Consider the following 23,577-nt stretch of genomic DNA (forward strand, 5'->3'; position numbering starts at 1 on the left):
TCCAATTACAAGCCTAAACGCTCCGAAACACCACGAAAAAACTAACATTTCGAAACGTAGGAACATGCCTCTAAATATTGTCGTTTTTCTCTTATTAGTTTTCAGTCTGTTAGTTTTCTACATTTGGATATTATCCTGCGAAATATTCTTCAGTTCCTTCAGGTTGATACAAGCAATTAAGTTGTTGGCAAAATTAGAACACTTTCCAGTCACATATAGTTTTATATTTACACACCCGTTATAAGTTTAATGTGTGACAAATAACTACTTAAAACAAAAAGTATTTAAGACAAGTGACTCAGATAAACACTGTCGCCTCCACTTACTTTAAGAATAATGGAACTAATTATTTCAAAATGTTTTATTTACACAGTAAAAGTTCAATTGTTAAATATACAATTAACGTTACTAATGGCCACTTGGTGTTTTTCTCCTTTCGAAACAGTGTCGATCCGTTTTTTTACGAACTCTGGTAAGTAGGTGTAATTAGAATTTATTTTTAAAAGTTATTGCTTCTAAATAATAAAATTTTTACAAAGAATAGGATATCAAAACACATGAAAAAAATGTTTGGCCCTGATAACAGTATAAAGTCTTAGTCTTAATATAAGTCTTATAAATAACGTTGATTGGACAAAAACCACATTACCATTCTTTTCCCAAAATGTGTAAATTGAATTATCATCGTCATCGCTAATTCAAGATCACTCGTCATACCTGAAACTTTGTAACATGTCTAAATTTTAATCAAAAATCATAGACCAAATTAAAGATTAAAATAGGACAAAGAAAAAATTAGTCTCCAAAAATAGCAAAAAATTCTTTTTTAAGAACACCTAAAAATAGGTCCATCCTAATGCAGCTTATGCATATCCCATAAAAACATAATTAGGACCAATTAAGTTGTCGAAAAGTACAACTGTTTGGTTTGTTGGCACTCTTCGTCTTCAATTACCGTCTGGTAATTTTAGAGGGTCTATTCGCCCCGACGTTTTCACGTGTTCTGAATCGACAAAGATCGTAGATACAGAAGCACGTATAAATCTAAAGTCCTCACTAAGCATTTTAGTTTAACAAGGTAAAAGAAGGTGATAGGTATCTCTTCCACCGGCGTTATAATTTGGCACCATCAAGCTAAATGGGGTAAAAAGAATGACCGGCGTGGTTGGTGTTGACCGCGGCGCCTGTGTACTGTCACATCCTCGACTAATAGCTAGTCACACAGAACAATAGCACCTTCACTAATCCGACCGTTTTGTCGTCGAAGAAACGCCATTGGAAAGAATAGAGTTATGAGGGTCGTTTCACATACAACAGAAATCGATTAGACTTGGTCAAGTCTCATAGCCGAGCGATCTCAAGAAATCATTAATAATTGTTCATTTCTCGACAAGATCGTTATTGTTTAAACAATTTTAGTGGGGGTTCTGGGAACGATCGTGATAGTCGGCAATAAATGCAGGCAGTTTACGAGCGGAGATAAGAATCCAGAGGCGCCGGAGCCCAACATTGGTAGGCCGTTTGAAATCACTGTTCCACCAGATATCTCAACATCTGAAACCGATAAATCGTCCTAGTTTTCTCAGAGATTAACTTAATGTATTCCCGTAAAAGTATCTTTTTTAGTTCTTAATTAGTATCTACCGTTACGGAAGCTGAAACCGACCCTTATCGTATCGAAATTTCTTGATCCCTGGCCTTGGATAATTGCCCAGATCACATCTATACTTTCTCAGGGCCCGAGAGTTTGCCAACACGTTACGAAACTGAGATTGAGCCGATTACACGGTAGAACCGAAAGGAAAAAAATACAAAAGCTTCTTACTGCGGAAACGTTGAAACATAATTTGTATGGACAAAAACGTGCCCCAAAGGAAAGTTCTTGATTGATATGTCTAGACATAAAATGCTGATCATAGGCGAAAAAGAAAGTCATCATTTTCATGCGCACGTCGAAGCTGGGTAATGACCATAAACACTCACAAAGACACATCTTATTAAATCTACAAATGTCCGAGTCATGAAACGACGATTATATCTCTGCTGGCTCTCATATCTATTGTGCTTTTATGGCAATTTCTTCGAGTTAAATAGTAACATTGAACTTAAACTGATCAAAATGTTATTTACACTGTCATAATACCTAGAACAAATTAGCTTTGCAACACGAAGCAAAACGTCAATACTAATTAATGACCACTAAAACTCTCATTCTCTCTTTAACGGCACAATTAACGTTCAGTAACTAGCAATTTCAAATCATAACTTTCGGATTTTTTTTGGGTTTTATCTGTTGTACGCTGAAATAAAAAAAGACAACAAAAACTGATTTCTCTAGGTTTGTCTACCTGTTCCAATGAAGTTGCAGTTCACAATAATTAAACACTGTTCCTTTATTTCCCAACCAAAATTAAATAAATTAAAAACAGATTTTTAAAATGTATACAGCACATAAAAATTTGCACTGCGTCAGTGATAGTTGCTAAGATAATTTCGTCCTCCTCGTCTAAATCTTCTGGTATAACGATTCCGCTTAAAACAATCTTCGTTGTAATCCGATAACTCCAAAACGCTCTCACTGCGTTGAGGCCTTATCTGTGAAGGATAAGCTGGCGGCCTCCTGGGTTCAGATCGCCAGTTGACTGTTTCAACTGGCAAATCAACACGATGAGATCTTTTAATGCTTTCAGGTTCTGATACTTTCATAATATCAAAAACGTAATTTTTTCTTTCAATTTCATAGCCTCGAGCTTCTTGGAATTCTGAAACATAAATTGAAAATTGCTGTAGCGGATTATCGGAGCAAAAATTTCATCCAACTCTTCCGCTATCGCAAACATGTATTCTACATTCGATGTACTTTCACACAATCTTTGTTTGAATTGCGTTGTTCTTATCTAAAATTTCTAAAATTGTTGCAGTCCGATAAAAATGTACTTTCCAGTTAATTAAATCAAAATTCCGAAGCGTGAATATCACAGTAGGAACAGTCAGAAAAGAATACCTTAAAATGGAAAGGTATCAATCAGAACAAAATCTGACGTGGTCGGCGATTGCAAAACGAATCATTTCTCACGTTAGAAACATAAATTAAGCGTTATTGATAAATGGCATTATTAATTACGTCGGCAGCTCAGCACGACCGCATTTACACGATTAATAATGTGAGAGAAATTTCGTTATAGATGCTTCCGTAATCTGTATTAAATTTTTAATAATATAACGCGAAAATACTTACTGTTTATCGCCTCCTGGGGATCAATTTTCATCCGTAACACCATGTATTTACAGATTAAATAGCCCGTTCGGTTCAACCCGTGGGTACAATGAACTCCGATGAGTGCATCTGCAAACAAACTCAATAAACTGGCCAATAGTCAAATAAATATTACGACATTGTCAATACAAGACTTGGTTATCGTCATTCCAACCCGAAAAAAATCACAATGGGCGAGTGCGACCTAAATCCCAGAACAACAACTTTTTTACATAGCAAAAAGATTTACTTTCTTTAATAAAACCTCCAAAATGTTTCAATTCATATTCGGGAATAAACCTCCAAGTGTGATGTGTACAAATTAAATTTGACGTGGAGGGCCCCCCAAAGTGGTTCTTCAAAACTTGCCGACAAACGATCTCTTCGATATCGAAACTGATCTTTGATAGCACAGAAGGGAGCCTTGTTTAACTGTCAGTTACTAGTGCATTTATTACCTTTTACTGCTGTACTTTACCGTTAGATCTACATTGCTGTTTGGTTGCTCACAATCAAAATTTTTTTGATTTATTATAGCCACACTGCCACAACATAATAAATCTTATTATCTGCTTAATACATCAAAAATTGGTTTTGAAGGAATTTGTCAAATGACTGTCGATGACAAATCAAGAAAAACCCTTTAAGCGTTTATATCGCATTCTTGTGATTCTGTGTAGTATTAGACGATCAATTTTTAATCGGAATTTCCTGTCAATCTACTCTCTTATTATGAAGTACTTCCTTTGTTACCTCTTTTCTTGATATTTGTATTTACATGGTACACATTTAAAAATTGTTACTGATATAATTCGATAAGTATAATCCTCGAGTAAATATTTCGACATTAGAACATTAATGGAACATATAATACACCTATTTTCAACATGATACGAAAGTAGCACACGAGCTTCCATCAAGGAATCGATTTAAAATAGATCATTGCTCGTAAAAAGAAGAATAAGTTCAATGAATAATTATTGGGAACCCAAGCAGACGTATTATACTTTCACATTCATCTTTCTCTGACTATTATCGACACGCCCTAATATAGCATGATTCAAAACTTCCAAAATAATCTGATGCAGCTGAAGATTAAAATGCAGATTTTCAATAACTTGGTTGTTTTGGTATCTGAACCTTCAAAAATTAGGTAACTGAGATAGATCAATATAGTCGCATCGAAAAATATCTTGGAAGATTTATTTATCTGTTTTCTCTCGTTTATCTTAAATTATCTTATTGAATTGCAGTTCTCATAATATCTCAACAAAATTGCGTCACTTGCCCAACTGTCATTTCGTCAAGTTTGGTGCTCAAGCATCCATGATCGAATTTATTTAATGGTCCATGTCATTACAGTTTCATAACAGCTTTATGGTAAGCGCCGGGTTCGTATCGTAAACGTGCTTTCAGTTCATCGTTTTGCTGTTATTAAATTGAAACCCAAACTTTTAATACTGTGGCATTAGTGTTTATCATGATTAATTCAGGTATTGGCTAAATATTCAAGACTTGGGTGAAATTTCCCTTGACTATTTAATTTTTTAGAGAATGTTTGTGGTGGAGAGCGGCCGAAGTCCATCACCAACATATTGAGGTTTTGCCTGGGCGCTCGCTGCCACGATCGAAGAGATAAGATCATATTCAATATTTCAAGACATAGCGAGCCGCACATAAATAATCACACAAGTGCATGAGTTTCTAAGAATTTTAATTCATTGTCTGTTTGCTGGTAGTCACTTCTGGAAACATAAAAAGCTTCCAAGGTAGCCGTTCATCGAGCGGCAACCGAAACGCTGTCTATACATTTTTCAAATTTTAACTACGTTTCATTTGGAGTCGATGGTAAGAATTCACGTAGGCGGACTGGACACTTACTTATCTTTCTACTCTCTAATTATCTAAGAGCTTTATCAAGTTTAGTGTTTCTTTAGCGTTCGGTACATTGTGTGTGTGCATAGCACATTCTTATATGTACACCGATAGATGTTTTAATCCCTCAACATTCAACAGCTGATTATGAAAGGGCAACGATCCAACATTTAGTAGTTCATTAGACGAATGCAATACTTGAAGACTATCATCTTCTAGCATTGCACCAGATGACGTTGTCGAGTACTTGTATTTCTTTCACTCGTGTTGGAGTGTTAGGCTTCTCAATTCAACACTGAAATTGAATCTTAACATGGGAGTGAATGTACATAACAATTTCGAAGAGATGTACTTGTGTGAATGTAGCATTGTGTTGGAGGAATGTAGAAAATAAATTACCTTTACAAGATCTTCGTAGCTTTTAGATCATATTTATAAACGCGTCTCAGCGTCTTTGTAGGTGTAATTGTCCAAGCGCTTTTAAATATTATATGCAGAAGCTATTAACCTGCTTCGCTTTGATATATCTTTTTTTTATGCAAAAGCATGACTCTCAATCTTATTATTGACACAGATCCGGCAAAAATACCGACACTCTAGTCATTATCGGCAGATATTTTAAAAGTTTTATCGTTAATTGTTGGCAACAACACGTTCATTGAACGTCAAACTCGAAAGACATTTTTAAAGATCCCCATGTTTGCTTTCAACTTGACATTCTATATTTAACTGAAGTGTCTTCTAATTTCTGACAAAGAACAGAAAAAATACACTTGTGATAAAACTTCCTAACATCAATCATAAACATGTCAATCTACTAAAAATGAGAATTGGAATTAGCAGAGAGATTCTCTCGTTTTTGAATAAATTAAAACCGCGGTAACTCAAACCTTTCATAAATTCTTTTCGATATTCGTGGTGTTCAATAAAAAAAATTACCTGAGTCTCCGTCGAGCGTTCTACACAGTTGATCCACGGCATCGAAGAACCTGAAACAGAGAAACACGATCAGCATGGTTTCTACGGTGTTTGTGGACAAACAGAACCCTTCCGCGGCATTATCAGTCACAACGGGGGATTAAAACGTTCGCGCTTCTTCTGCCCCCTATCTCACTTTACATCTGAATCGTAAACATTTGTTTCGCAAATTATCGATGAAGTGACACTTATTTATTCAAATTGTGCACCCTAACGTGTTTAATTCACATTCCAATTTGGAGATGTTGATTGCAGATTGCTTCTCGGAATGCTCCTCGTCAAGGAACAATAAAAATGATCAGAGCTCTAAGGCGTTTAGCTAAATTTCATAATGACTAAGCATGATGAATGGGGGCTATATAAAATTAGATCTTTTCTGACGTCTCTATTAAAAACCGATCCTGTATTAAACCTATTAGTAGCTGACGTCGGCACAGCCCACACTAAACCACCCCATTAGTTTTATCGTCACGGTATTTAGCAGTCATAATAAAAAATCACCGCGCCCTTGTACAATTTCGGCTAAAACTCAACATTTCTATGGAATCCTGTATATAATCCAACTTATTTAATCATTCACGCACACGTAAGTACAAAAAAATGTCAACAAATGTAAATTGTAATTATCATCTTCACGTTCCGGATTCAGAAATCGAGAAAACTCAATAACAGGCCGGCTAATTAGTTTTTAGCATAACAAAAGAGTGTCGGTGTAATTAAATTAACAAACTATCTCCATTTTTCCACTTCACACTTAACAATAATTCCAACGGCGTTTTGCTCGGTGCTAATGAGTTTCATAATTCCTTCGAGTGAAATGAATTCCCTTTGGTGAGGACCGCAAAAGGAACATTAATTCTGAAACAGGCGCGATTTAGCTAATGTTCGAAATAAACGATTCCAATGAATCAATCCAGCGCCATATATCAAAACGAGATTTGAAAATAAAAACATGCAGGTATCAACAGGGGCGGAATGAAAACTGCGTTCAAAAAAAAGACAGTCATGGTAATTGGACCGTAATTAAGTAATCACGTGTCGATGAGCAAATTAAAAAAGAAAAGATAATTAAAAATATTAATAACAATAAATGGCGCGTACGGAACATCTTTGACAAGTTAATCCAGTTGTGACATTTAGGTACATTTGATAAATTGTCGGATCATTGGTTAAATGTGAGAAGTGGATAGAAATTCTTCTAATGCGGCCCTGTCGCCCCACCGGGGTCCCGACCCATGCCGAAATTCAATTAAAAAATTCAAATACCATCTTTAGAGTATCGCGTGGCTGTGTGAATTGAGAGAAACCGTAGTCTGAGTTTTATCTTCCGTCTAACAAATAGCTTCATAATGAACGAATGAGCATTATACCTTTCCAGGTGTCATAACCGTCAAGATTCATTAGCTATCTGTGGAAAATCCTAATTACGACAGTACTACCTTTAAACATGCAATGTTGTGCATGTAAACAGCATAATTTCGTGCAAACGCAGCGTATCTTGCTGAAAGTTCCAAAACCGCAAAAGCGTTGCGAGTGCATGAAAGAGCGATAAAAATGTCCCTTTTGATAAGTGCTTGTTAATTTATTTCCAGAAAGCGTGATTTCTACACGAGGTAATAATAAATTCTGAAGAAGAATAAATAATGGAATAGGGAGAGTTGATAGAACATTGAAACGAGGGTGTGTTTCGGGTACATTGTGTTCAAGATACATTATGACCATATGTTAATAGGTTGTTTAGAGTGAATGAGGTGCTGCAAGGTGGTAATGATAGCATTATGTAAATGGAAACATCAGATGCTGTATGTCTATGTATGGCTAAGTAAATGCCTTTTAAGTTGTAAATTATATGATAACCGAATCCTAAAGTTCGTGTATCGACAACAAGAGTTATCACTAGTTTGAAAACCCTTTGTTGGCCAATCTGTATTCTGAAGAGAGTGATTTAGTACCAAGAAGTTACGGTTATAATAATTGAATGGCTGCTATAAATCAACATCAATGATTAGGCGGCGTTCAATAATTTAATATTTAACTGAATCTGTTATCTAATAGCAGCACAAAATTTCAATTCAAACGCATCTACAAGCGAAGAATTAAAGGTAAAATTACATATACAGGTGAACCCGAATAAAGTGCAAGTACTTCATGTTCTTACAATTGAAGCCCGTTTACAATTTTTAAGTTCTAGTCCTTCAAAATTTTCAAGGTTTTTCTATTTCTGAATTTCTTTTTAGATTACCTGATTGCTTAGAGATATTTCGGTTTCTTGGATTTTTCTCCGACTCTTAACATTTTTAACTTAGTCTTTTGAACTTTTGAATTGGTTTGATAGATTTATTTACGATTTAAGTACCTAGTTAATTCTGGCTTAAAACAATTTAGATTATAACACAAAGAATAACCACAATAGTAATAATTGGTTTATCATCAAGTTTAGAAAAAAATGCAATTACAATGGTACAATAAACAGTTCATTAAAGTTGATTTGCTTTGGTAATAAATCAAGATAAAAAAATTATCGATAATATAGGAAATCGTTAAAACACCAAAGACCAAAAAACCACTGAAATTTGCATAAAAAATAAAAATAATAAACTAAAAAATTGAAACGATTTTAATTAAACCGAATTGCGTCTCATCAAAACGCGAGAAACAAAGATGATAAAAACCCATTAATCACCAGCAACAGTCACAAATCTCAACATGCACTTTACCTTGACAATTTTTTATAACAATTGCCAAAACAAAATGAAAAAGTCTGTCTTACGTATTTTTCTTCACAAATGTAAATATCTGTTTGACAAATCAATCAAATTCTCATGGTGTCATCAATGGAATCAGAGACATATTCACGAAACTATAAATTGGTGGTAATTAATTATCTCCAATGTATTCGTAAGCAAATAATTTATTTATTTATTTATTCCAAACAAGTTTTCTACCGCCCCCCACTAAATGACAACTTCTGACATCAAAAGCTTTTCTTAATTCGTCTGGTTATTCCAATGAGATCATAATATTTACTAAAATCATTTAACTGTCATGTAAACAATTAATTATAGTTGTAACTTGATACTTAATTTATCGCCTGTGGTACACAAGCCTATTTTTATTGTCCAGGTAATTAATACTCATAATATGCATGACTTTAACAGCCATCGCATTTTTCAATCTCATATCATCTCTTAAAGCATTTGCATCGGTGAAGTTTTTCGATTTTATTATCTGTGGCGGTGATAGCATTTAGATAAATCTTTGATCGCTTATCCAGCGATTTCAACTTTTCGCACTTCCAGACGCCAATAAAATTTCAAATCGCAGTGTTTGTCGGAAGTAACTCTGAAACACCTATCTATCACTGACAAACTTTGTGGTCCGTAAATGTATGCAAACACCACCGAAAAGAGAAAGAAAAACAATTCACTTACTGTTCACATATTTTCCTTGCAGGGATTCTTCCACCCCCAACCACGTTGATTTTCCTGTGTTCCACCCCCTTGCTAGTGAATTCCTGAAAAACACAAACCGTAATCGTCGGTGAAGACATAATCTAATTAAATGTTAAAATCGAGCTTTATTAATCTCCACGACAGGTTCGGCACAGAAAGCTTGCATTATCTCAGTCGAGATGAAGCTTAAATGTTGGAAAAAGAGAGTGAACACTGTTCGATTTCGTTAATTGCTTATGAATATGCATATTCGAAAGATTACAAATAAAAATATCACCAGAATACAAGCTATAAACCAATTAGTTCTATCTCGATCTGTCTGAAACAGATGAAAGCTGATTCTATATGGAGGACTGTGATGCAGTTCAAAGCGGAGACAAGAACCTGACTTAGGAGGAATTATTCATTAGGTGAAAATGAAGAGCGAGAACAATTGAAAGATGCTGTCAACTGTAACATCGCATTACAAAGCAAAAAAGGCAAATTAGATGCGACTCATTTGCTGCGTTCGGTGGATATTGAATCCGGAATTTTCGGTACTCCGGAACTACGACAGATAGAAAGATGCGGATTGCGGCATCGTCTTTCTCGCAAAATTCGATGATCAATTTTTTGGGAAAAAACATTCCGACTCAAACAATGAAAACTTTTGAATTTTTGTTTAATTGATCGCCATTTGTAAACTATTTGACCACCGATAAGAGATTTGGTCGGTTAATAGATCTCGAGCCGCTCTTTCAAATAATGAATAACTCAAAGATATTAAACGTCGGTTTTGCTACGAAAAAGCTTCTTTAAAATGACCCCAAAAAACCCTCTACAATCCTAATTTAAATAAAAAAAATTTTACTTCTATTTAAATCTGCGTATTCATTTAAATTAGCCAAATCCTGACCTACTTTGGTTTCAGTTAAATTAAACCAAATATTTTAACAAAGCATGTAGCCAAAATATCTAAAAATTCAACAGAATAGAGTTATGTAATTCAGCCGGATCTAGTCACCTTCATTAGTATTTACAACCAAAGCTCATTAGTTGTAGATACAAAACGTATTTTCGAAGGTAATAAACACTAGAAATTTCACTATATCTAAACGAATAAAGAGAAAAAACCGTCCAATTCAATTCTCCACTAATGCAATGTCCTTAGATAAGGTTTAGTGGTTTTAAACCCAATAATATACCTTTTACTTAATACCAGAAAACATTATTTCGAAATAAACTTTCTGATGAAACTTTTGTATACGTTATATTAACTTAAATTCCATATTTCACAATAATTTTGAATATTCACTTACTGTCTACTTATTAAGCGAGAGCCACTCTCACTATCAAAACTAGATTTATTAGCGTACGCTTGTTTAGTATTTGATGAAAAAGATAAGCTACAAATGAGCTATACCTATACATAAAAGCCTTCTTTAGTAAAATCATTAAAATGAACAAGTCAACGATTTAGATTGCATAACATTAAAAGAAAATGTTTAAAGTATTCTTCTAGGAAACTTACCTCTTTATTGTAGTAACGATCTGTATCCGTCAAGTCAATGATAGCTTTCAACATGGGGCTAGTCTCCATAAGCACTGTAGGGGTAAATCTGTAAAAAAATCATGTAATTAGTTCGCTACTAAAAACTCCCTATCAGTTTTATTTAGTCCCGTTAAGACTAAAGTTGGCCGACAAATCGTCAGAAATTAATCGTTCCCGATACTTAAAAAAAGGAACACTTATCTTTCCATTAGTTTGTATAATCCGCAAGCATGCATATAAATAACCTAATCAATGTATGCTTTCACTAACCACCACGATGCTTTATGGCTCGGCCTGGAAAACAGGCTGCAAATATTTGCTGTCATTTACCTTTTTAATTTAGCAAGTCCTGCCGATGATTAAATGCAATTACATCGATGCCAATATCCGACTTTTAAATAAACATAAATTTATTTATATAAGATAAACCCTGCTGAAACGGGAATTAATCTCGTCGCGATTTATTAACCGTGAATTTTTGTCAAACCTGTAATCGTTTAGCTGCAATTAATGTCGTCGAGATTACGTTATGTTATATATTGTAGGATTTATTATTTGTCATTTCTGAACAACATGAGAGTAATTTTAATTACAACCAGCAGGTGCACATGCAAACAGTTCCATGATTTATCTCCTTTTCGTCAGCATGGCCTTCTGTGAAAATTCAAATCGCCACTAATTGGTCCCGGAATCGACATCAATCATTCCTTCTTCAGTTCAGAGTCGGTTGTAATTATTTTTTACAATGCTGGTTAACGTTCTAATAATGAGCCGCTGATGAGAAGACAAATAGCTTGTTAGCAGTTCCGCTACAGCTAATTTATCAATTTGAACGGGGGCTGTGCCGACTGCCGACACACGCCCGCGCTGTTTACATTTCTGCTGAAACACCGTGTAATAACACTGAAGAAGGAGCAATCGCAACAAAGAAGCAATTGTGAGGAGACACACCTGAAACACGGCTTCAAGAATGTGTCAGCACAATTACGACACCAAGAAACAATATAAAGAATCCAATATATGATAACATAAACGGAGAAAAAATACAGATATGTCAACTAAAGAAAAGCAACCAGTGGCAATTCCCACGGAAAACTGGCAGTAAAAGATACTTTATTACAATAATAAACAGCGATGGAAATAAAAAATATGTAAACTTAGTTTAATATACGACATCTTGATCGCAAATGAAACTCTGATTGTCATGCCTCCAAAGGCGTTGCCAAAATTTTAGGTCGCAGCCCCCAAAACCCCAGTCCCATGAGAATTCAAAATAAAGATCTACTCCCATGGTGACTTCTAAGAGTACAAATTTAAAGCCAAAATCTTGACAACGTACCTTTCCTCACATGGCCGACCTCTGCAAAGTTCCTGAAAAAAAGAAAAGTATAAGTAATTGTGGTCAAATCAATTAAAACTACAATACTCCGCGATGTCAGCAGTGTTCTCGGTAGCTAAATCTCTGCCGGGAGAATCTCTAGCTGCTGCCAAAGAAAAAAAGCAAAAACCTCGAAACAATTAAAACGGGTTGAACATTAGCCAAAAAACAGGTCGCTTCATAATTAAATACAATGTAAAACAGAGTAGTTATAGCGTCCATATACGAAAATTGATGTATTAACTTGGTCTCATTTAATTTAGCATCGGCTAAATAATGGAGGACCACCCAGAACAGTAATGTAAGGCAGCCGCAGAAGGAATGAATTGTTTCTCACTCGCAAACTTATTAAGTTTGGCATGTTGCTCATTTTCAATAGAAATTCTACTAAAATATTACCCGATCGGATAGAACCAAGTAAATAGGACGAGATACCTTAACGTTTTCTCCATTTTTTATAATCGTTGCAAAACACACCCATATGGTAAGTTTCTGACATTTCTTAACGAATGAATCATCATCATCCATGGCTATTGTAAAATTAATTTATGAGTCTGCCAAAAGTTAACGAGTTTAAATTAATATTACTATTCTTTTTCATTTAGGGCAGACAATGTGGGGATACAGTTAAGGCGGAGGATGCTGCTTCTGCTCTTATAATAATGTAAGTGGGAGTACATCAGGACAGGGTGTGTAAACAGTGCTCTTCAGACTGTTTAGTAAACAGCAGTAAGGTACAGATGAGACCACACCGCCGTTTTTAAACATGGGTTTCATATTACTAACTGATGGCTGATGATGAAACGGCAAGTTCGGGACATGTAAACAACAATTAAACGAAACGAGAATAGTGTTATGGTCATCCAAAAACTCTAAATTTAATTGGGTCAGAAGAGCATGACTTGCATTTCATGGGAAGACGCTTACAGGTGCCTAAAGAAAATAAACATTTTTTCAGTGCACTGCAAGTTTCCTTTCCTATTGCTACTTTTTTGTACTCTTCAAGCTTTCGCTTTTGTACCCCATAATCAATAATTATAGTGGATAAAGCACCTACTAACTAGAACTACTCTTACTCGAAGTCGAGGAGGTTGATGTAATACATTTTTTGTTAAACGTCTAGATTTCACATCGAGAAATTCCAGCTCTAAAGCCGTGGCGAAAGCATTTAATAATTGGTTAATTCCCAAAAGAGAATAATTTCAACAAGCGCCAGTGCCGGAGGTACCGTTGCGTTACTGTCACTTCAGATAAGATGTTAATCTTCTAAGAAATACCAAGGCATTAAAAACTTCAACTTTGATGATCCAACACATTTTTTGATCAGTAAATGCGCCCTTGTTCCAAGTGATTAAATCCACTTTTTACTACGTACCAGAGCACCAAGTATGTCATTTTATTTTTTACATGGGCAATAAATATTATTTAATGTTGTTGCAATATGTGAGAGTTGTGGCGCTGAACTGCTGAGCCGTATTTGGAAAGACAAGTCTCTGGGAAGATGGGTCCAGCAACCCACACTTGAAGCCCCAGGCCAAAGGACAAACGGAACTGCAATCGTATTATAAGTTTTTATTAGAGCGCGAGGTCAAAGGCAAACGTTAATTTTATTAATAATTTTGATATTTATCCCATAATTAGATCGTAAACTTGGTGTTTATTGACTCCGAAATGGCACTTACGCAAAAGCGAAACGGTTTATTAGAGAGAAGAGAAATTTTGAACAAGCTCCAACTGTGCTGCCAAATTATTCAGTTTTTATGTTGGGCACACGATTTATTCTTTAAGTTTCTCTTTAAGAATCGCGAGACGTCAAGTTCTGATGAGCTTTTAGCTCTTGCCGCAAGATACATTACATTAAATAATTAAAGCAGCACTTAACTCTAAAGTTGCTGCCGGGTCAATTTAATTAGTCGCAAATCAATAGAACCATTATTTCCGAAAATAGATGAACAAAAGGCGGCGGAAGCTTCAATTTACTTCCCGGTGCATCTAAAAAGTTCTTTCAGCGTTTTGTTAAAATTGAGATTTATTTTTCAGGTGTGACGTGATGATTGATTCGCGTCGAAAAGCGCCAGGTCAGAAATCAGACGGTATCATGTCTGGGCCACCTGCTGGTCGACTGTGCGAAGAACGTTGGCACATCTCGCGTTGGTTGGACATCCATCACACGACAAGTGGACCTGGCGATGATTAGTAAAGACCACACGGCGTGATTCGTCCACGACACGCATCCATCACGTATATCGTCAGTGACGCGTCCGAAGACGGTCCAGAACCACTCCTTGTTTTAATGATGCTGTCAGTCCGACCACTACGTAAGTGGTGGAAAATGAAGATGTCGCAATGTCCCGACAACGGTAGCTTAGCGAATTCCATCGCGATACTTATCTTCACGAAAAACACGAGCAGGTTTAGACAAACTAACGTCTAGAAACGTGAGAGATGTTACACGGATAACGAAATTATTAACAGCCAAGAGATTTGATACACTTGCTTGTTCTTTATCTCTTTAAGCATGTGTGTCAGATGCGGGCTCCAGGCAACAGCCTAAAACTCTTAAAACAAAAGATAGATGAGATACCATGAGTACTTCTGTAGAATTCTAGCCTCGGAGATATTGAAATGTTCCGGATAATGAAATGAAAATTTACGACCGCCGCTAATAGGTTACACCAAATAAATGGATTTTAAAAATGTTGCTCCGGTTTAGGTGGCGGCATTACACAATTCTCAACGTACTCACTTTAATTGAGCCTGATCGGTTTCACCGTGGCTCTTATGGGACGAGATGTTTCCCACAGAGCGCGCTGCGCTGTTTGGAGACAAAAGGCACAAACTATTATTTTGAAATGATGGTCGTTAAAATTAACAAATTGTTTTCAAGAACACGCTGTTATCGAACATGCTACATGCTAATAAATCTAACATTATGAAGGCTTTAAATTTAAGAAATAAAAGCTTTTAGTAGCCACATCCTTTTACGGAAAGCAATTTTCCAACAGATTTTTCAGCTAGGTGCAAGTCAGTAATTACAGTATCCCTCTCCGATAAATAGTAGATATCCGAACCATTTGAACGGGCATTCCATCGCAGCAGGGTGCAGGAACGCGACTAAAATTCTGCCGAAAATTTGTAGGGTCTCTCTAACTCAGCGGGTATTCCAACGTCATCTATTCTTTTCATAGGTCTTTGAAAAGACATCCGACGCAAAGGTAGACAACGTTGTTTCGTACTGGAGGGATGCAATAACTTCTTCAGCTGTCCGATTTACCATACCTTACCGCCTGGTGGATCCTCTCCATCGTAAATCTACTTTTTACCGGTAATAAGTTCCAATTTCGGAAAGAATTTAATTTATTCTTTCAAGGGTGGCGGTTTAATTGAATTTTAATTAAGTGTGGGATATTATGGGATTTTTAATTGAAAATGCCGAAGAAGATTTTTGCCATCTGCGACTGACTACCTGGGAATTGATTTCGAGATGAACCGGAAGTGACCAGTGTAGTTGGAGTAGTACTTTTACACTATAAATAATTGATGGGAATATTTACCTGGGGTGTGTGTGGTCGCGACAAAGTCACCCACCCATATCTAGTCATCTCGAGAAATAAAGCAGAAGAACCCTTAATATGAATAAATTGTGTCATACTTATAGAGATTCCAACTCCCCCAAAAAGGTGCGATTAATATTTGATCCACAAAACACCCTTTTCCCTGTCACCTAACATCACCTGCCAATTCCCTGATTTATCGCCCGAAATAATTTCAGGCGGTCCCAAAAACAACCCTCGTCCACTTTGTGAAATTAGTCTGGTGATGATTTTTCTGTGAAAAATATCCGGCAATCATTCTCCCGTCGATGATCGTCGTCTTCGACGCCCCTGATGAATAACGAGGAGCCATTTATGATGCATTATTGACACTAAGGCCATTTTTATGTTTGTCGGACGCTAATTATCGCTGTCTCACCAAACAAAAAACAAACACAAGACAAGCTTGCAAAGGTTGCATTTTCATTTCACTTGCCGAAGACTTCCCACAGGGCCAAGAATGTAAATCAACAACGCACCCCATGCTACGACCCAGAATGGGTTTGAATTTTATTTTATTTACCGAACGATTTTCAGCGGCGCGGCACTTTTGTTTTATTAAACAACCGCTTTAAAACGGTATAAATATTCATTACCTGTGAAATGATGGTCAGAACCATAATTCTTTCGTGCGTTCGTCATAATTTTTGCCGAAACCATTAATTAATGGCTAATTTTTGCATGCTACAGCCGACATTTTTACATCGGAGTGAATTTAATTTTCATCTTAATAAGCGGATGCTCTATCAGAAAGGTGCACACAAATGTAATTAGAACAGTTCTTTCCCCTGCTATGCGGAACACCTGTTAAAAATTTTATGATCCTAATGATTATAACACCCACCTACCGCATTATTCGAATACAAGTCAAATCGTAAAATACCGACAACGAAGCACGTCTAAAGATCTTTTTACAGACCGTGTGCTATAAAGGCACATAAATCAGTTTATTCATATAATTTCAATTCCAGTGGTTAGTTGAGTCCGATAAAAGCCTATTACCTAACAATAAAAACCATTTTATGCGCGCGAATTGGTTATTGTTGTGCTTTCGTCTACTCCTTCGGCAATCCACCAACGATCTTCCTTCGTGAGTTATTCACAAACGATACAATTCTATCGTTAAATTTTATGGATTGTTTTATGAATATTCAAATATGCAAAACAACGTGTTTGAGCAAATTCACACTAAAAAGCGCCCCACAGTTTGATCTAACGACGTTATTCTTAAGAGGTTCACCCCCAATCGGTGAATTTATAGTATGGTAAAATATGGTAATTTAATGTGTGCTATGGTACAATCCTAACAGGACATTTAGATCACGAAAGTTTGCCTTTTTTTGTTTTGTGACATTATTCATCTTTTCTATTATGGGACTAAAAGTGACAGGTTTATCCAACGGAAGTTACTAAGAAGTTGATCTATAAATTCTCATGTTGTCACGAAATAAATGCAGAAGGATTTTGGGCGTGCACGAGTATGGAAATCGTTGATGAAAAAAATGTCCAAGCAAAATGGAGGAGCCTAGATCAGAAAAGACTCTGGAAACATATTTCCTCTTTTAACAGTCGATGAGTTTGTCATTCCGAACTCCAATTTGTATCGATCTGTTACCTATAAAAGATGGAAGTTGCAGTTGGGCTAAAAAGGATCAAAAAGACGTTCCAAAGAGAAAATCTATAAATTCAGTCCGGTTGACAGTTTGATAAAATAGTTATTTACGATAATAATGTAACGTGATATTCCAAGTCTGCACACGGATATTGGATATGAATTTATTCGCTGGCAAGCGACATTTTTACACCACGAGTCGCATCTATTTAAATAATTATCCGCTATTTGTCGAGAGCATAATACATTCTAGTATTTACTACCTCGAAGAACCAGTTGTAATTATTTACTATGGTGCGCCAGCTGACCGCCAAAAAAGGAATCACTCATTTTCCCCATTGTCTTGAATCTTGATTAGGTAGGCATAATAACTCGTTAAAACCGGATCAGGTTTCTTGTCATGTCGTCGGGTAATTGGTAATGTCTTCTTACCGAGTGTCCGAATGAAATGTGGTGCTGCTACATGTATTGTTTTTAAATTATGAATATTGAAGAGGTGCATTGAATGGTTATAAGCCGGTCCATGTGGGGGATCTGCCAGCTCTAGTGAACCATTATAAAGGATCGCCCATAAAAGAGACAGCTAATTAAAGAGAGGAATGTCGGAATGATGGAGTTCTCTGCGAGCGGCTTGAGAGCCACAACACTGTCCACTGCTCGATATTCACTTTATCTAACCACCACAACAATCAACCAATACGAGTTTTATAGCTACATACTCGTATGTCAATACTGCCAGTGTGTTTTGGATAAAAATAAAATATGAGCTGCATGCCACGAGATGTTTAGCCTTTTATAGAGCCGTAGCTATTCTTGATGTTTTAGTAGCTCTGTGTGCACACAATTCCAATTGTGTTTCCGATACTTGAAGAAAATGGATAAAAATACGATAATGTTGGTAGCTCCGTCTAAACGTTGACAGTTTGAGGTTAAGAGTCGTTTGACAATCCTACCAACCCATTTCAAACTCTAAAGTCCTTTTGACGGTTCATTTTGTTTCAACTCATTTTTAATCTCTTCATTGCTTCTTGCTTATGACGTCGCTGCAACACATGTCTATTAGACTAGAATAAATAATAGAATTAATAATGATGTTGAAACACGATAGCTCACCAACGCACTCGTTGATAATAACGAAATAATAAATTAAATGAAAGGGTTGCGATCAGTAGATCTATTTTACGGTAAATAACCATCAGAATTTAAATAATGAATTTTTAATCCACTATCTGATGTAATATGTTAATCAGGTTGAAACAAACACGATGTTATAATTAAAATGTTTGATGCATTCCTGCTTCAACGTGCTCAAGCATTTTTCGTGCTTGTGCATTGTAAGTGAAATAAAATCTTTGTAGAAAATCCATAAATTTTTGATACGTTCTTAGACAACGCAACAATTTATTATTCTTTTATTGATCGTTCGTACTCTTTGAATGGTTTAAGTACAAGAAACAAAACGACAAATTTCCCTCATACACCTGTCTCTAATTACACGTGACCATGATCGCCAATTCCACGAAAGAACAGCAGTAAATGAAGCGAGAAAGCTCTGAATCAGATTTCCGAACGACTGATTAAGTTTCTCTTTTTAAGTTTTGACACCGATGCCATTGTCATGTTTGTACAACTAACAAATTGACTCGTCTAGACTAGAAGCGCATCGAAAAAGTTTACGCAATGTCCGTGATTTGTCGATTCTAATAGATTGTCTTATTCGCGTGCTAGCGGCGCCGAGAACCGTGGGCGAGAAGAACTTGAGGCTATCGTCATCTCGTCTCACACGCTTTCTGGCGCCTGCTTGGACGACCAACTGTTCGGAAAAAAGCGCAGAAATCGCATGTCGGAAGCGCGAAAACGAGAAGAAACGTGAGAACCAATTTGGGTAAGAGCAGGTTTGGGTTTTGTTGGGTTAAAAGTCGGAAAGTTGTGAGATGTGGAGAGAGAGAATTCCTGCTAGCTACAAAAATAGTATCGGGAGATTTAAACGTTGATAAGGTGAAGAAAAACTTTCTTTATATGGAGAGCGACCAAAAACCAACAGTCAGCAATGGTAAGTATTTAAAAAATTAATTCTGCCTTCTCGGTCAGATCAAATCTGATAGATACCTAAAGCAAACACCCGCCTTCTCTGTAAACAACGCCTAAGGTTCTTGAGCTTAGCGCCTCACCACCATGAATCCCATAGAAAAAGTACAACGAACCATTGTAAATTATACTGGGATTTCCGGATTAAATCCACTTTATCTAATATGAAGATAAGGGGAACACCTTGTGCTTATTAATTTTGATAGCATTATAATTATTGGCGTGGTTGAAGATTATACTATTTATTTCCCGCTGTTGATAATTATGGTGGAGGTGCTCGAAAACAAAGTTTGTTCTTTGTTTACTGAGCAGCCGCTTTCGGCGGGCGGGTTTTACAAGCATAAATTATGGGCAAAATTGCAATTGAGGTGACCAAAAGTATAATTTAATTGGAAGATATTCGCAGAATTGAAACCAAACTTTTTGCCTTCACGACAATAGAAATGTCATGAAAGTCTCATAAATGAGAATCAGAGTTGCTGACATAATAAATCGAATAACTTTCAGCTAATGCTCCATAATCTAACGAATGGTAATCGGCTTAGAGACGATTTAAAAATTAAATGGCTGTCGGAATATAAAGAACACAACAAATAAGTATAATAAAATGAACACACATATTGAATTACAAGCAAACTGACTATCGATGTACGTAATATTTAAAGGTGTCTACATAACTTCTCCGCTCACTTTATCCAAACTCGCCACATTATGAAACCTACTTTATTTAATTATCGACACCGCAAAACGGCGGCGCCATCCGCATTGTAATTTGATCATTTTACGTGGGCTGTTTTAATGCAACAATAAAAGGTGATGCTTAAAGTCGCACGAAAAATTTAAATAAAAACATCCTACCAACAAATTATGACATTACGTGATGTTTAGTTAACGTTGTAATTATCTTCATACTAACGGTTACCGGCGCCGACCAATAAAAGCAATTTTCCCATGTTAAAATATGGTTAGGATTAAATTCCATTTCAACGCAAGTTTATAACAGAGATTTCATCAAATATTTAGAATATTTAACGATAATACGAGGTGAAAATTCAATAAACTAAATGACGTTATCTCCACGATGTCTCTTATGTTTCAAAAATACATTGTCATTGCAACAAACTATAAAGACAGTTGGATGATAAAATTTGACGTTGGAATTAATTAATATTCACATTAGAAAACTCACCGGTTTTAATGGTACTTTGAATGGAAGAAAACGAGTACCGGGAACAGGACATCCCATGGGCAAATACTTCTCCCATCTGTAACAAACTTAAATCATATCATAACTGCTTCACTAATGCCATCGATCTTCCAGCAGGGCTTCCTGTCAGGACGTATTAACAAATTTCTTCCAAACACCTACAAAATTCATGAAGGCTCGACTGTTTAAGATAGCCATAAATAATGAGTGAAATTGTTGAGATTCCGTTTAGTACTATTAAATGAGATTGAATTACAAGAACAGTGTGCAGCGCTGTGATGTTTTATAATATTTCCAATTAACTGTTTTTTTAACTACATAACTCTTATCATTTCTCTTATTATGTATTTCTTTTAATGTTTTTATTCTTGCTGTACTTTGTTTCAACATATGACTTTTGATTTTCATTTTACTTGCCTTCTAGTCTTTTAATTAGGCTGTTGAGCATTTATTGAATAATATAAAATAAATGAGGAGTTATTTTTCATAACTCAATAAATCCATTTCATTATTTTTTACAAGGGATACTATCGCGGAATCAAAATTTCGAACATCAAATGGATTGATGCTTAAAAATTGTAAACTGTCCTTTGTCTTTATAACCTTAAAATTTATAAACGGCATAGCAATTGTCAGAAATTTACTTTTTATGTCAGTCACAATGACAATAAAGCTTGCTTCACATTGTCATGTCAAAAAGTGATGTTCGAAATTTTGATTCCGCGATAGTACTATCGCGGAAACAAAATTTCGAACATCAAATTGATTGATGTTTAAAAATTGTAAACTGTCCTTTGTCTTTATAACCTTAAAATTTATAAAAGACTCAGCAAGTGTCAGAAATTTGCTTTGTATGTCAGTCATATGTCAGTCACAATGACAATAAAGCTTGATTTACATTGCCATGTCAAAAAGTGATGTTCGAAATTTTGATTCCGCGATAGTAATTTGTTCAATTTTCTTCAAATTTACTTCAACTATTTTGGCATAAGAGGGAATACAATGCTTTAGCAAAACTTTTTACTGAATAAAAAATACACATTGTTAGATTTACCCAAAATAAAATTCCTTTTAAAACCTATGAAAAAAAAGGAGTGCAACAAAATTCTGTCAGAATAAAAATTCCCCAAATTTAGGGATTTTTGCTGCAAAGCGACTTCTCCCCCATCTATCAACTGGTAGAATAACTAATCGATAATAAAAAAAGATTAAAACTGTAACATTCCTAATTATTTCAGTAAAAATAAGTCTAAACCAATTTTACATACATAAAAACTTGCAAGAACCTGTTGATATTTAAGAACAAGTGAGTTAAACAATCGAACTCCAACCACAACAAAATATTGTTTTCTATTGACAGCTGTCACTGTCACTACCAACTAACTCACCTTTTAGGGACACGTCTCATTTTTGTAGGAAATTATAACACAGAATTTACAATTGGACACCACTTAAACCTAATTTTAATTAAGTTTTTACACTTTTAAAGTGTCTTTACACCCCACGTGGACTGTTACAATCAGCTGATTTTAACAATCACAACACTAACACCAATGTTGCCAATGTACGAAACGTGAACTTTCGGCGCGAAAGATTAATTGAAATTGTCACATTTTACGACGCCACTATTAACTAAATATGTACAAACAAAATCGGGAAGAGAAAAAGCAATATGTTATAAAGTTGTGATGCTAGAGGATTGATATTTTTATTACATCACAAAAAATAAAGAAATTTAAACCCAACTTTTCAACTTGGTTTACAGTCCATGTCTCCAAGATTTTTTGGTTTGATCTGACTAATCTCTTCAAAAACTTTCTTCTCAAACTCTGTAAGTTCTTTAGGTTTCTTGTACTGGAACAGAAAAATGTAATAAAGAAGCCACAACTGCACCATCTTACTGTAATTATTAAAGTATTAAACTTGTGTGCAATAGTAATAGACTCTTGTACTAGACTCAACTTCAGTCTTTCCAACTCTGGTACTGTTAATAGTTTATAATACTTTTTGTTGGTAGTTCTGACTACCAGACACCTTTTTTCATTATCCACAGTAACAGAGTATGTCTCTACAGAATAGGGCAGATTCCTTATCCTCCATTCAAGGTTGATACGAGTATTTCTTCGCGATACAATAGGCTGCAACTTCAAACATGAAACCAAAGTAATAATTCTTAACTATCCCACCTGACTAGCATCCTCTTTAATCAACAAGTTCTGCTCTTTATTGTAGTTTACTTCGGGATCTCCTAATTCAATATCCCACTCTCCTTCACCTCCCATTTCGTTCTTAACTCTCCAAGCTCTTCTAGTTACCACATTTGTGTCCATGTTGTATTCTTCAACCATTTCTTTCCCATTGCTGAAATCGTAATGAACTTTTTTTAAATTGTTTTGTACCATGCAGGACTTTTTGGCGTTTTTGAGTTGAGTCCACCAGTCTGACATTGTTGAATAATTGATCAAACAGGATAAACAAATGCTGTTGTCGCCATCGCAACATATCGTATTTGAGGTTAAATTTAAAATGTGACAAGCTTGATGTGGGGAAAGCGGGAAATTTAAACTTCTCAGTTGTCATGAATATTATTACACAGTAATTGATCCT

At 35.6% G+C, this 23,577-nt stretch overlaps 2 protein-coding genes across 2 annotated transcripts; both read right to left on the reverse strand.

The window, feature by feature from the left end:
• Positions 1-2,377: 2,377 nt before the first annotated feature.
• Positions 2,378-22,559, reverse strand: LOC148172638 (putative tyrosine-protein phosphatase pir-2). Its single transcript, XM_088038668.1, has 8 exons — positions 22,359-22,559; positions 20,953-21,028; positions 12,432-12,463; positions 11,072-11,159; positions 9,541-9,623; positions 6,071-6,120; positions 3,239-3,346; positions 2,378-2,762 (listed from the first exon to the last, which is right to left on the reverse strand). Exons 1-8 carry the CDS (start codon positions 22,376-22,378, stop codon positions 2,470-2,472), a joined length of 750 nt encoding a protein of 249 aa, XP_087894794.1. The 5' UTR covers positions 22,379-22,559; the 3' UTR covers positions 2,378-2,469.
• Positions 22,560-22,643: 84 nt separating this feature from the next.
• Positions 22,644-23,508, reverse strand: LOC148172639 (protein DPCD). Its single transcript, XM_088039131.1, has 3 exons — positions 23,157-23,508; positions 22,872-23,108; positions 22,644-22,824 (listed from the first exon to the last, which is right to left on the reverse strand). Exons 1-3 carry the CDS (start codon positions 23,415-23,417, stop codon positions 22,720-22,722), a joined length of 603 nt encoding a protein of 200 aa, XP_087895257.1. The 5' UTR covers positions 23,418-23,508; the 3' UTR covers positions 22,644-22,719.
• Between the last annotated feature and the right edge of the window lie 69 nt (positions 23,509-23,577).

Source organism: Gnatocerus cornutus, chromosome 6, assembly GCF_029298725.1.
Source record: "Gnatocerus cornutus isolate USDA-ARS CGAHR chromosome 6, icGnaCorn1.1, whole genome shotgun sequence".
Taxonomy (NCBI): Eukaryota; Metazoa; Arthropoda; class Insecta; order Coleoptera; family Tenebrionidae; genus Gnatocerus; species Gnatocerus cornutus.